The sequence below is a fragment of the Arachis duranensis genome, chromosome 5, assembly GCF_000817695.3.
Source record: "Arachis duranensis cultivar V14167 chromosome 5, aradu.V14167.gnm2.J7QH, whole genome shotgun sequence".
In the NCBI taxonomy this organism is placed as follows: domain Eukaryota; kingdom Viridiplantae; phylum Streptophyta; class Magnoliopsida; order Fabales; family Fabaceae; genus Arachis; species Arachis duranensis.
Window position 1 is genome coordinate 98,875,097 of NC_029776.3, and position 12,841 is coordinate 98,887,937.

General features: G+C 37.6%; 3 protein-coding genes across 3 annotated transcripts; 2 read left to right on the forward strand and 1 right to left on the reverse strand.

Annotated features, from left to right (window-relative positions):
• The first annotated feature begins 668 nt into the window (after positions 1–668).
• Positions 669–2,071, forward strand: LOC107491409 (zinc finger AN1 domain-containing stress-associated protein 12). Its single transcript, XM_021143350.2, has 2 exons — positions 669–875; positions 1,455–2,071. The coding sequence occupies exons 1-2, from the start codon at positions 768–770 to the stop codon at positions 1,938–1,940; spliced, it is 594 nt and encodes a 197-aa protein (XP_020999009.1). The 5' UTR covers positions 669–767; the 3' UTR covers positions 1,941–2,071.
• Positions 2,072–2,195: 124 nt separating this feature from the next.
• LOC107491410 (ferredoxin-thioredoxin reductase catalytic chain, chloroplastic) lies at positions 2,196–7,372 on the reverse strand. The gene is made up of 6 exons (XM_016112260.3): positions 7,182–7,372; positions 6,322–6,434; positions 4,090–4,139; positions 3,882–3,953; positions 3,137–3,197; positions 2,196–2,415 (listed from the first exon to the last, which is right to left on the reverse strand). The coding sequence occupies exons 1-6, from the start codon at positions 7,282–7,284 to the stop codon at positions 2,371–2,373; spliced, it is 444 nt and encodes a 147-aa protein (XP_015967746.1). The 5' UTR covers positions 7,285–7,372; the 3' UTR covers positions 2,196–2,370.
• A 1,337-nt stretch (positions 7,373–8,709) lies between these two features.
• LOC107490976 (serine/threonine-protein phosphatase 7 long form homolog) lies at positions 8,710–9,275 on the forward strand. The gene is made up of 2 exons (XM_016111770.1): positions 8,710–9,164; positions 9,260–9,275. Exons 1-2 carry the CDS (start codon positions 8,710–8,712, stop codon positions 9,273–9,275), a joined length of 471 nt encoding a protein of 156 aa, XP_015967256.1.
• The last annotated feature ends 3,566 nt before the right edge of the window (positions 9,276–12,841 follow it).

A 12,841-nucleotide genomic window follows, 5' to 3' on the forward strand; every position in this document is an offset into this window, starting at 1 on the left:
ATTGAAATTTTAAATTAAAAAATTTATAATTTTTTATTTTAAATTATTTAAATAAAATTGGATTAATTGAAAAAAAATAAACGTATACCCATACCATCTAAATCGTATCAAATTATATGAAACTGGACTGCAAAACACACCGTTTGTTCAATCACTGGACCAACTGCATAAAGAAGTTGCAGTTAAAAACAGTCAATAAAAAAATTTTTTATTTTATAATAAAAAATTCCTTAATAATAATTTTATAGAATATAAGTTAATTAAATCCTAAAAATAAAAACACAAACAAATAAAAAAATCTTCTTTTAGGATAAAAAAAATATTTTTACATAAAATATCTAAATATAAAATTATTTTTATCTTTTAAAAAAATCATTAAAAAATTAGATAAAGAGAAATACTCTGGTTTGTTGTTTCTATTTAAAGTGAAGCCGTGCGAATGTTATAAATTTAAAGAATGGTAACAAAAACATAACAGAATAGAAATACTAAATAATTATAAAAAAAAAAGTAATATAGATCCGTTATATAAACGAGAGCGCGTAGGCGTAGCCCGCCACTATCTGGAATCTTCTGTTTACACTTTCACACGGTTCGTTATCTCCTTCCCATATTTTCTGACTTAGGCCACAAGACATACCAAACCTATAAATACACGTTTCCTTCTTGTTCTGTTTCCCATCCTTATTCACTTCATAAAAATCTTATCATCTCAATTCTATCTTTCTTTCAATTATTATCAGAGAGTAACAAAAGGCTTTGAAAATATGGGAGGAGGTGGCACAGAAGCTTTTCCAGATTTGGGTAAACACTGCCAGCAACCAGATTGTAAACAACTTGATTTTCTCCCTTTCACCTGTGAAGGCTGCAAACAGGTACAGTTCTTTTTTTTTGCCTCTTCACACGTAAATTCAAATTTGGAACACCTTTTCTATGTTTTTGTTATGATATTCCATCTCTTGCTCCGTTACCTTGTATCTTGACATATTTATATTCCTTGGCCCAATTGCAGGGTTTTTTAACTACGAATATATATCGTAAAATAAACTTATTTTTTTATTCATTAAAAATATATTAAAAAAAAAACAGAAATTATCTAATGTCAAATATCTTTTTTTCTTTGGTATAATACTTTTAGGAATATAACTATATAGGTATAGACTTTGAAACTCAACAATATAATAATTTTAGTATGATGATTACATATAATTTAATTGATAATTTTAAATTTCGTTTGCAATTAGGTTGAATCATTGATATTATTAGAAGACATTGCAGACAATTCATGGATTTTCAATTGCTATTATAACGTAGTTGCATGAACCAATAAAACTAAAAGTTAGGGACGTAATTATAGGTTTCGAGCTGCAATTTTAAACGATCTACGATATATATTCACATTTATGGTTCACTTTAAATTGAAGAAACTGCTGTGAATGTGATAAATTGTACAGGTATTCTGTTTGGAACACCGATCCTACATGTCCCATTCTTGCCCCAAGTCCGACCACAACAGCAGAAAAGTCATAATTTGTGAAACATGTTCGATTTCTATTGAGACCACAGGACATGGAGGACAGGACGAGGAGGCCATCTTGAAGAAGCACCAAAACTCAGGAACTTGTGACCCCCAAAATAAGAAGAAACCAATTTGCCCTGTAAAGCGTTGCAAGGAGGTTCTAACCTTCTCAAATTCCAGTACGTGTAAAACTTGCCACATTAAGGTGTGCCTCAAGCACCGTTTTCCCGCGGATCATGCTTGTGGTAGAGCAGCGTCGAGTCCAGTGTCAGTGTCGGTTACGGCTCCTGCTTCTGTTAGTGGATGGTGGAATAACAAGTTCTTGGCCGCTTTCGCCTCGAGGAACGGACAAGAGTGTGGCAAGAGTGGGGGAGGTAGTTCTGCTTCAGCTCCTGGAAATCCTTCTGTTAAGGCATACTGAGACAAGGATTATAGATTGAAAATTTATTCGTTCTTATGTGACCATCTAATGCTTTAGTTTTTATGGCATGGAATGAAAGTGGTGCTTTCATGTACATTCTCCAAGGTTGAAATAGATTACTTTTTTTTTTTTTTGGTATTCGAAATAGATTACTTTGATTGTGACAGTTTGGCAATAGCAGATCATTATGTGCTAAAAAGATAACAAAACTGGGTGTAAAAATATAGGTGCTCTTTAACATCAGATCCAAAAGAATGAAGTGGTAAAATGAATGAGCTTTGTGATAGGACAAATACAGTGTAACTATTCAGAAAGAACAAAAAATCAATATTACACATGATTTTGGGTAGGCATTATTACATTTTTCCTTTTGCTTGTTTGTTTTAGAGATACAGATTTGTAACAAGTAGCTAAATATAAAAATAGCTTGTTACATATTTGCTGTTGCTTCTTTAATCTCATCCAAGGTGATTGCCTGCAAAGCAGCAAAACTGGTTGTAATATATATGTGTATTCTAAATCAACACACAGACCTCTTCCAAGGAGGCAAATCATAGTAACTGAAATAAGAACACAGCATAGAAAGTAAGATGTAATCATGATTCCCTAAATCAAAATTAGAACTAGGGATGGCAACGGGGGAGGGCGGGGGCGGGGGATGCCTCCCTGCTCCTGTCCCCGCCCCCAGATTTACTCCCCATTCCCACTCCGATCCCTGCCGTGGGGAAATACTGTCCCCCATTTCCAGTCCCCGCGGGATCTCCCGCGGAAATCCTATTTCCCATCTCTTTATATTAATAATTTATATAAAAATTCTAATAAAAAATCTAAAAAATCACAAAATATTATTACAACATACAAATGGAGTATTGTCCAAGATTATAAGTCCAAAAATATAAAATAACACACCATAGTCATGAAGAGAAGAGATTGGAAATGACTAAAAAATTTATATTAAAAAAATTATTAAAGATATTTAAATAAATTTAGTAATTCGGGAATTAGCGGGGATGGAGCAAAAATCCCCGTTCAGATCCCCGCGCCTGCTTCGGGGGAACTTTACCCCCATCCCCATCCCCGCGGAGAAAATTTTCCGTCTTCAGATCCCCATTTGGGGAAGTCCCCGTGAAGATCCCCACGTTTTAAGGAGTTTTGCTATCCCTAATTAGAACGAATGAAATTAAGGTACTACTTACCTGCTCCTTGCCTGCAAAATCATTGTCAGGAGTGAGAAAGAGCATGCAGTGGCACTCCTTCCTGCCAAATGAAATGATAATAACCGAGTTGTGACAAAAAAATCAAGGTGAGACATTTGGGGGGCATAACTAAGTTTCGTAAGTTTCATATATTTTAATCCACATTTCTTGACGAACAACAAAAGTACAAAATATATGATGGCTTCTATAGCATAAACTTCACCGGGGATCAGAACATCATATTACTAATCAGTAATCAGAACAGCTAAAGTGACACTGCTTGTGACCAAAACAGAAACTATGAAAAGAACTCCAGTTTACTAATGTGACCAAACAAGAATGCGGTGACAACAGTTTAAGGCAGAGTTTATTTTGACCTACATCTTGATTCTTCAATATATTAGGTTTAGCAAACCAACTGCATGGCTATAGTCCATACTTGTGCATTTGATACAGTTGTTTTATGGATAAATATCTCTGTTTTCAAAAGATCAACAGATAGAAGGAGGGAAAGCAAAATTAGCAAGTCTTTAGCTTGCATAATCACTGCATAACCACAGCCAAGAATGACATACAAGCAGTTTACTGAATCTTTATCAATACAATCCTAAATCTAATTCAGATAGACAATATCTTATTGTAATAAAACTTGCTTGCTCTAAACATATATCTTTGAACTTGATAAGTTAATACCATAGGAGCCATATATGTTCCAGTAGTTAAAAAAAAAAAAAATTATTCCTACCTTTCTCGCATGGGAACACATGGGCAGTTCCAAAAGCCCTGTGCAGCCTCAGCAGCTTTATCGTCGTAATGCCTAAAACACAAGTATTGAGTTAAAAACTTTAAAAAACAACAATATGAATTCAATTATCCATTAAACCATACAGCCAGAATTACAGGATAAAGACGGAAATTATGAGGGAAAACTAGTTAAAAGAACAAGTTTCTACCGGCAAGGGCATAGTGGAGCACCCAATGAGTCTTTATGGTCAGCCAACCCCTGTTCCAAAATACATAGAAAAACAAAAGAACAGATTACTTGAGAGAATTACAATTCTAAAATCAGTTGCATTCATCTATTAGCAAATGTATAAATTCATGCTGATGTCATTTTCAGAATTGAAATATATCTCATTAATGGGGGAAAAAAAATAAGAAAACTAAAATGCATCTCATTACTTGAACATAGAACTGCTTCAAGAAATTTTATAACTTCCATTCTAACATGTCAATATTTGCAGCAACCTAAATTTCACTTACTTTTCTCTTTTCTAATACTGCATTTTCCACATAAAAATGAACTAGTGTAAACACTGTCCTTACTACTACTAGCTGGCCTTATATACTATGTGCATGGTGCAATTTGCCCCTATAAGCTTTTACGTGTTATAATATACCTCCCTAAACTTGTGACATAGTAAAGTTTGAAAATTTTGCTCGTCAATATGAACAATAGCAAAAAAAATCCTGCCCCACTCGGTTATGTTGCCACAAAGCGCTCAATAGATTGGACAACATTTTCTTTTATCGTATTTAAAACATTAACATATAAATCTCTTTTAATAGTTTCACCAGTAATTTCTCTCTACTTCAGGCCATCGGAATACCTTCTATATTATCCACCCTCTTGTTATTGGATACGAAGACACCACTGTTGTTCTCATTGTCAATCTCTTCTGCTGCCCCTAAGTAATAGGACTACACCCTACTATTCTAAGTAGCAATTAATATGGCTGTTCGATGAATGAGCCAGTCATAAATTCAGGATCACTAACAAAATTTGGGGTAATATTTGTGACTTCCATCATTAAAATACTTCTCTTAAACTTGGAAACAAAATGTTACCAGAAGAAAGTTAGTGTGTCCCAACCCTTTTTACAGAGGAGTAGAGATATATCACAGATTAGATAATTATCATCACCATTCTTATATCTCATCCATCACAGAGATAATTTTCTCCAATATGGAATAAGCCTATCATATTTGCATGATTTCAACATAATTAATTGACAATTCTAGCTGCTTGGTAACATGGTCATAAGAGATAGTTGTACAGATAGGTTCAATTGAATGAAGTGAAAATAAAAAGCTCAAATCACAACATGTTCTGCTTTGGGAGAGGTAGATAACAACACATAATACTTCTCGGGAGTGGCATGCACTAGTCTATGATTGAAGCGGCGCCTTCATAACATTGTTACTGATATTTATTATTATTGTATTTTTTGTTGTATCAATATAGTGAAATGTCATGATATCATATTATTTTCTCAGAAAATTCTGTTATAGGAGCAGGAAACTATAATTTTCCTTGCAAAATTTACAAAGCAAGGAGCAATATGATGCACACAGAAGTCAAATTTGGTCCGGCCATACTATATTCTCACATACTCATATAAGATCCCTAAAGCCGCACCAGAAATGTATTGCATCAAGAAAAACTAATATTTCAAATGGGTACCAAACAAGCTAAGACGTCCACTTTGGATCATGAAGAACTCAATTAAGAAAACTAGTATTCATTTTCAACTCTTGAATTCTCAAAAACTGAAGACAATGGCCTTCTAGTATCATTGACAAGAGTATCATACTATTTCTTATCAATACTAATAGAAATGAAATGATCAAATGCTTCACAACCTAAGAAGCAAAATTGAAAAATATGAACATAAACACGAAGTAAATTCCAGCACAATTCAGAACACTGAATGCACTCTGTAGCGAACCTTATGAAAGTACTGCCCGAGGTACCTAGCATAGATCTAATTGCATAGTTGAACCGGCACTAATACACTACCTCATGAGTGTATATCCCACAAAGAATGTTTAAATTCAAGTAGCTCTTTCTTAATTTATCGTGATACTTATGTTTCATTTACATTGAGAGGCAACAATGCCAACCAAAGAACAGAACTCACTCACCTCACTGTTATGAAGTTTCAAAATATCAGCCAACAAAGACTTGCTGAATCAAGATTCACAGCACCGACCAAAGGGACATTTTTATTTATGATTGGTAATAAGATGCTTCTTGAGCTACAGTTCATTGACAACAACTATAAGGAGCACGAACTAAGATATTTATTTGACAAAGATCACTACTTAAAACTTGGGAAACTATTTATAGGAAGTTTACATCACATTCACTTATATAATTCATATGGCAAAGATAGAGAATATACCTTGATAACAACGGAGGTGACTCCCTTATCAACACAAAAATATGTTCCTGACCTACGTGCATACTGCTCTGAGAACTTCCTCATAATTTCAACAGATTTATCTGATGGTTCCACTGGAAAAACAACCAAATTATTTAAATAGAAGCAATATGTTAACAAATCACCAAATTGAAGTCAAAACCATTACAAAATCAGAACAGAGTGGGGAGATGGTAAAATTGATTTTGCTAATTTTGTTGCCTAACTCTCAAGTCTCAAAAGAAATTCTTGCCTCCAAAATTTATTTTAATATTAATTGAAGCAAAAAATCTTCACTTGCTGCCATAATCATTTTTAGAGGAACCGCCGAACATAAGTTTGTGAAAACCAAATCTAAGCCTCTAACCTAATTCTATCAGAATTAATTTTACCTAAAATAAATTTTATAAATGCTGAGCAAACATCTTAACAAAATTAGTTTGAAAAACGAAAATACAATTAATTTCTTATTCTTATACACATCTCCACAAACGTGAAATGGATATGCAGCAGACAAACTTTTAGCTTTGCCAAGTTGTGCTATAGATTCAAAAGCCAAAAAGCATTGAAATTTGACAAAAGAAAAAAAAATAGAAATAAAAACAAGATTTGACATCAAAAATCAAAATCCATTTCACGCCTCACAAAATGAGTGCTAATAATTATCTTAAAATAATAATAAAAAATAAGAATTTCAAAATTCAGTTAGAACTTAAAAAAGAGCATTTTCGCAACAAGATCAGGAAGCAACTAAACATAACCAAAGCTAGAACCCAATTCGAATGTGGAAAATTGGAAGTAGAATCAGTGGCTCAATAATAAGGATAAAAGAAGGAACTTACCTTGGGCTCGAACGAGAGTGGGATTGCGGCGGCGGATAGAAGAAGTGGCGGAGGAAACAGGGAGAGCGAAGGCAGCGGCGGAAGAAGAAGCCTGGGAAGTCATTGGTGGCGGTTTCCACTGCAACAGAAGGAACTGGTATCTGAGTGTGTGGCTTCCAAGTTTGTGTGAGTCTGACAATAAATAAAATGGAATATTGTGCTTCTTCCTGCGTTTCATTTATATGATGATGACGTGTTATTGATGGTCTTCCTTTTTATTTTTTTTATAAAATAAATATAAGGTTATTAATATTTTTAATAGAAAAATTAAGGATTTTTATTTAAATAAATTAAATAAATGTAATAGTTACTGAATTATATAATTTTAAAAATTATTATCGAAATCTGTTAGCCTGTATTATCTCGTATATAAATTAGATAATTTTACATGTATCTCGTTTATCATGTAAACGAGATAAGATACGTGGACGTGACATATGTATATTATAAACGAGATACGTCCAAACTTAAATATATGTTGTTGACAGCATTTGACTGGCTCCAATTTAAACTTTTCAACCACTTTCTCCTCTCTTTTATCCCTTTCTGACCATATTATCAATAAATACGACGATGGCGCGCAACTGGTAACGATGGAGACATCAACAGACTAAACGAGACTTTGCATTATGCTAGAGCAGCCGACTTTGCGGTTAGTTATGCTGGATTGAATTTGATGCAATCCCCTATAGATATATGTGTGTATGTAGCCATGGTTAGGGTAGTCGTCAAGAACTAAAATAAATATAGTTTGTATCGTTAGGAATAGGTCACTGTTAGAAATTTGAAATTTTATTTTATTTCACTTATGTTAGGTTGTTACTACATAATTATTAGTTTGGAACTCTATTTTATTTTTTATAGTTTCGTCAAATTTACAATTAGATTTTTATATTTTTTAATTTAGTTATTATACTACTTATAAATTTATATTTAGATTTTTTTATATAAAATATATTAAAATTAACAGAATAATATTTTTCTTAAAAATATGTATTTAANATTTATTTAACTATAATATTTTTTATACTAAAAAGATCTAATTACAAAACTAAAAATAGTATAAGAATTTAATAAAAATATATAAAAACCTATTTAAAAATTTCATGATATTATAAGGATCATTAAACTTCAAACAACTAATAAAAGTTTTAAAATTATTTCTTGATTATTGTGAATATATATTTTTTTTTCAGAGGCCTCGCCTTCTATTGCCCCGGCGAGTGAATCATACCCTTCCTCCACCCGACACCATCGTCCCGTATCTGAGGGAGGCTGGATTCGGTGACACAGTGCCTCTTAGGTATTTCACATTCGACAATTTCCTGATTACGGCATTCGTGGAGTGATGGCGTCCTAAGACCCACACGTTCCATCTCTCGAGGGGTGAGGGCATTATCACCCTGCAGGACATGGAATACCACCTAGGGCTATGTGCACACGGGGACCTAGTTGGGGGTGCTTCCGTGACTTTGGCAGGTGATACCACATGGAGACGTGGGAGTTGGTGGAGCGGCTACTAGGTGCCAGGCCTCTGGTGGCTCCACAGCAGGCGGCGCAGAGGAAAGAGTCGTTCATGCTGAAACTCGTATGGCTACGGGACCATATCCGCCAGATGCCCCCGACGGATGACCTAGAGACCCTCCGACAGTACGCTAGGTGCTACATCATCTTACTGATCAGAGGCTATCTAATGACGCACAAATCGAACAACTTGGTCCACCTGCCTTGGCTCCCACTTCTTCAGGACTTCGGGCGGTGCCAACCGTTATCTTGGGGATTGGCCATGCTGGCCTGGACGTACCAGTCAATGTGCTCGGCGGCACACCGTGGCGTCATGAACATCGCTGACTACACCCCGCTGTTGATGTCCTGGATATACCAGAGATTTTCTCAGTGGTGTCCACCAAAGCGAGGGATCTACATATATCCTATGGCTGCGAGGTAACAACTGTTTATGGCTTTATTTAGTTATCAATTTGTAACTTCTTACGACTTTCTGCATAATGAACTGCTTTTATTCTTTTTATTGGTGTCAGGTTGGTTGGATTGTAGCAGTAGAGCAGAGATGAGCATGAGACCAGGGTCCTACGATAGAGAGTAGCGATCGACAGGTTACGATTCGATGAGGTTAGTACCATGTTTGACACCACCACATTTTCATTTTAGTCCTTTATGTTGAATTCATTTTTCGTGCTAATTATTAGTTCTATTACGGTTCTCTCAGTTTGTATGGACATCGTACGACAATCCTGCTCTATAGGCTCTGTGCCCTCCTTGGTTCATCGAGGAGGACGAGTGGGGGACATGTATGTCATTCGTTCCCCTTGTCTGCTTCAATGCTGTGCAGTTTCACTAGGTTGACCGGGTGAAGCGGCAGTTCAATGGAGAGCAGCAGGTGCTTGGCACCCCAGTCAACCTTGACAGGTATCGCTGATGTCTTATTTATCTTTGCTTTTCTGAGTTCAGAGTTAAATTATTACAACCATCACATGTGTCTCAGTCAACCCCATCAGATTAGTTACATCTGTTTGTTTTTTTTAAGACAGGTTCCTGATATCCACTGGCCGGGGTGATGATGTGTGGTGGCCTGACAGACATCATGATTTGTATAGCGGCTGGCAGGGACGTTTTGATCCTGGCCACAGGATCTCCATTCATCACACATTGGACTACAGGCCGACCCAGGAGTATTATGATTGGTGGCGTGGGGCTTGCCGTGTTAGGCACCTATCAGGCAAGGAGGTTTTGAAGGATCCAAGGCATGCCGAATTACTTGCCGACGTACACCCCCACTGCCAACCAGCCGAGGGACGATCTTCACCTTCTCCAGGGCGTGCCGGATCGGCGTAGGCATACGAGGGAGGTTAGGACGGATACCCAGTGACCTGTTAGGAGGGACAGGGTGCTAGAGAGCACAGACCAGGTGAGGGCATTAGGAGGGAGAAGGTCAGGCCTCGTCGGGTGCAGCTGGATGTAAAGTTTGACAAGGAGGCGGGGTATGACCGATATGAGGACCACGGAGACATCCCATCAGATAGGGAGGATTCACCTCCACCTCCACCTCCTCCAGCCCACCACCGCATCCTCTATCCAGTTCAGGAGGGCTGTAGCATCGAGCCATATGGGACACATCACCACTCGGATGGCATGATGCAGGGCCATCCAACAGCCATCGGGAGGAGCAGATGGTTGAGGAGATATTCTTCGACGACGCGTTCCAGCTTCACACTTCTGACCCGGCCTCGATGCAGTGCCTAACCCAGTCATTCGGGACTGGCAAGGAGCAGGATGTCGGACAGTATCAGCATCCATCTGCTCCCGCGCATACCTCGGCCTGGATGCCGCAGATATCTCCTGCATCTGGAGCGTCATACGAGGTGGAGGTTTGACCGGGTGCCCAGTATGCGATACCACCATTGTATGACTACAGTATGTTGCTAACCTCGTCATGGCCTCAGGTGAGCCCTCCATCAGATCCACCATCTCACCCTCAGCCTCAGGTGACCCCTCTTGCTTGGACTCTAAGCGGCGTTGATAAGGTATCTCTTGTCCTTGGCTGACTTGAATCGAGTCATGAAGTTCGCGGTCATGTGTCTAATACAGTAAGCGTAGAACGCCCTAGGAAGATGCCAACCACTATCATCGGCACTGAGTGCAACCTTGATAGCCTGCGATCTATCAGAGATAACTAGCCTACCTTCTTGTGGGGGTGACATGGCATCTCAGATTAGTAAGGAAGAATGACCATGACTCGGTACTCTCGTACTTCACAATGGCAAAAGCAATAGGCGATATTGCTGTTGCCGTCTTGTGCCACTGCAACACCCCACCGTATCTGCCATACAGATGCGTGCCATCGACGGAAACAAATGACTTGCAATGCTTGAAAGCCTTAACACCACAGGATGGAAAAGCTCAAAATATTTTATCGAACATGCTACAGTCATGGACCAGAAGGTGCTCGTCGTAGTACGGTACGGCCCGTAAGTCACAAATAGTTTCTAGGAAACAACTATGCAGCGCCTGAAGTAGTTTCGGCACCTTATTTTATAACTCCTCCCAATCTCTATAGATCTGAGCAATTGCCTTCTACTTCTCCATCCACACCTTTCTGTAGGAGGGTTTGGAGTGATAGCTCTGTCGGACCGCACCTTGCAGCATAGGGATGCTAACAGAGGGGTTGGATTGTATCAACGGCAAGATGACCTTGTAGATGAGACTGCTATCCAACTGACGATGGTCTTGGGATATGGTGGGTGCTAAACAAGTGTGTGTTCTACCAACCCTTTGGACTTCCCTGACGAAATAAAATAGCCATGTTTCAGCCATGGTTCAAAACTACTTAATATATGGCAACCATAAATGAGTAAGTACGGTTCAATTAAACTTGAACTCACCAGTGTCTAAGTTTCTGTCGAAAGGCAACACGGAGACTCTATGGACAACCATTTGCAGCTTGACGGCATTGCACATGGTACTTTAATCAATCTGATTCGATCACCCGGTACTCAGCACTCCTGTGAATACTATAGTTCTTCACACCTTGCGTCACTACATCTCGGCATTTGAATTTGTGGCCAACCTAAAATTCTACCCCACCGTCTATGTTGTAATCCTCTTCCCCTGTGTTGGAAAATGGAGTTCTCTCATGCATGGCATCCAGATCCAATATATGATAGTGACTTGGTACATCTGATAGCGCCAGAATTGCATGCAGGGGAGGAGGGGGGAGCAAAACATAGCGCACCACTGTCTCAGCGGGCGTCTCGGGTACAAACTCCTCCTCATCATCCCCTTTAGAAGAATCACTATCGGCAACGTACTTTTCGTCGGAGTCTTCCTTTCCTACCTCCATGTCCTCCACAGGAATGGCGACATGAATGGGTGGTGGTGCAAGAGGTCGGTCGTCCTGTACAAAACCACCACCACAAACATCTCCAACCTCGGCAAAAAGCTCCATCACTTGTTTCGCCGTGATTCTCTCATGGATGTCGAACATGAGTTGCACATGTTCGTCCCCTAGAAGCCGAAACAGTCGAAATCGGAAAATTCCATTACCCAACGGTGCCAGCAACCTATACCTCACTCTTCTGACCTCCCTCGTTTCAGTGCCACCAAAGTTGCTCAATATCAAACTCTTCAACTCGGACAACAAACTCACACGTTGAGTGCGCAACAGTATCAAATTCTCACACTCAAATTTCACTCCATTATCGCCATTTCTCATACGACAATTGGGATAAATACACACAACTATGTATACACTATTACTAGCCATTATTGCCTTCGTTTTGTGAGAAAAACAGGACAGGAGAAGATATGAAATTTATGTGGAGAATGTCAAGGATTACACATCCTTTTATAGCTGCTGAAAAATTGTCTCACTGTATCTCGTTTACATTGTAAACGAAATAATTTTACATGTATTTCGATAATAATTTTTAAAATTATTTAATTAAGTAATTATTACATTTATTTAATTTATTAAAATAAAAAATTAAAAAAATAAAAAATTTATTAATTTAGATATAGATATAAAAAAATACTATTTTTAAACTAAAATTAAATATTAAAATTAATCACTATATATATTTGTATATAAATATATATATTTTTAA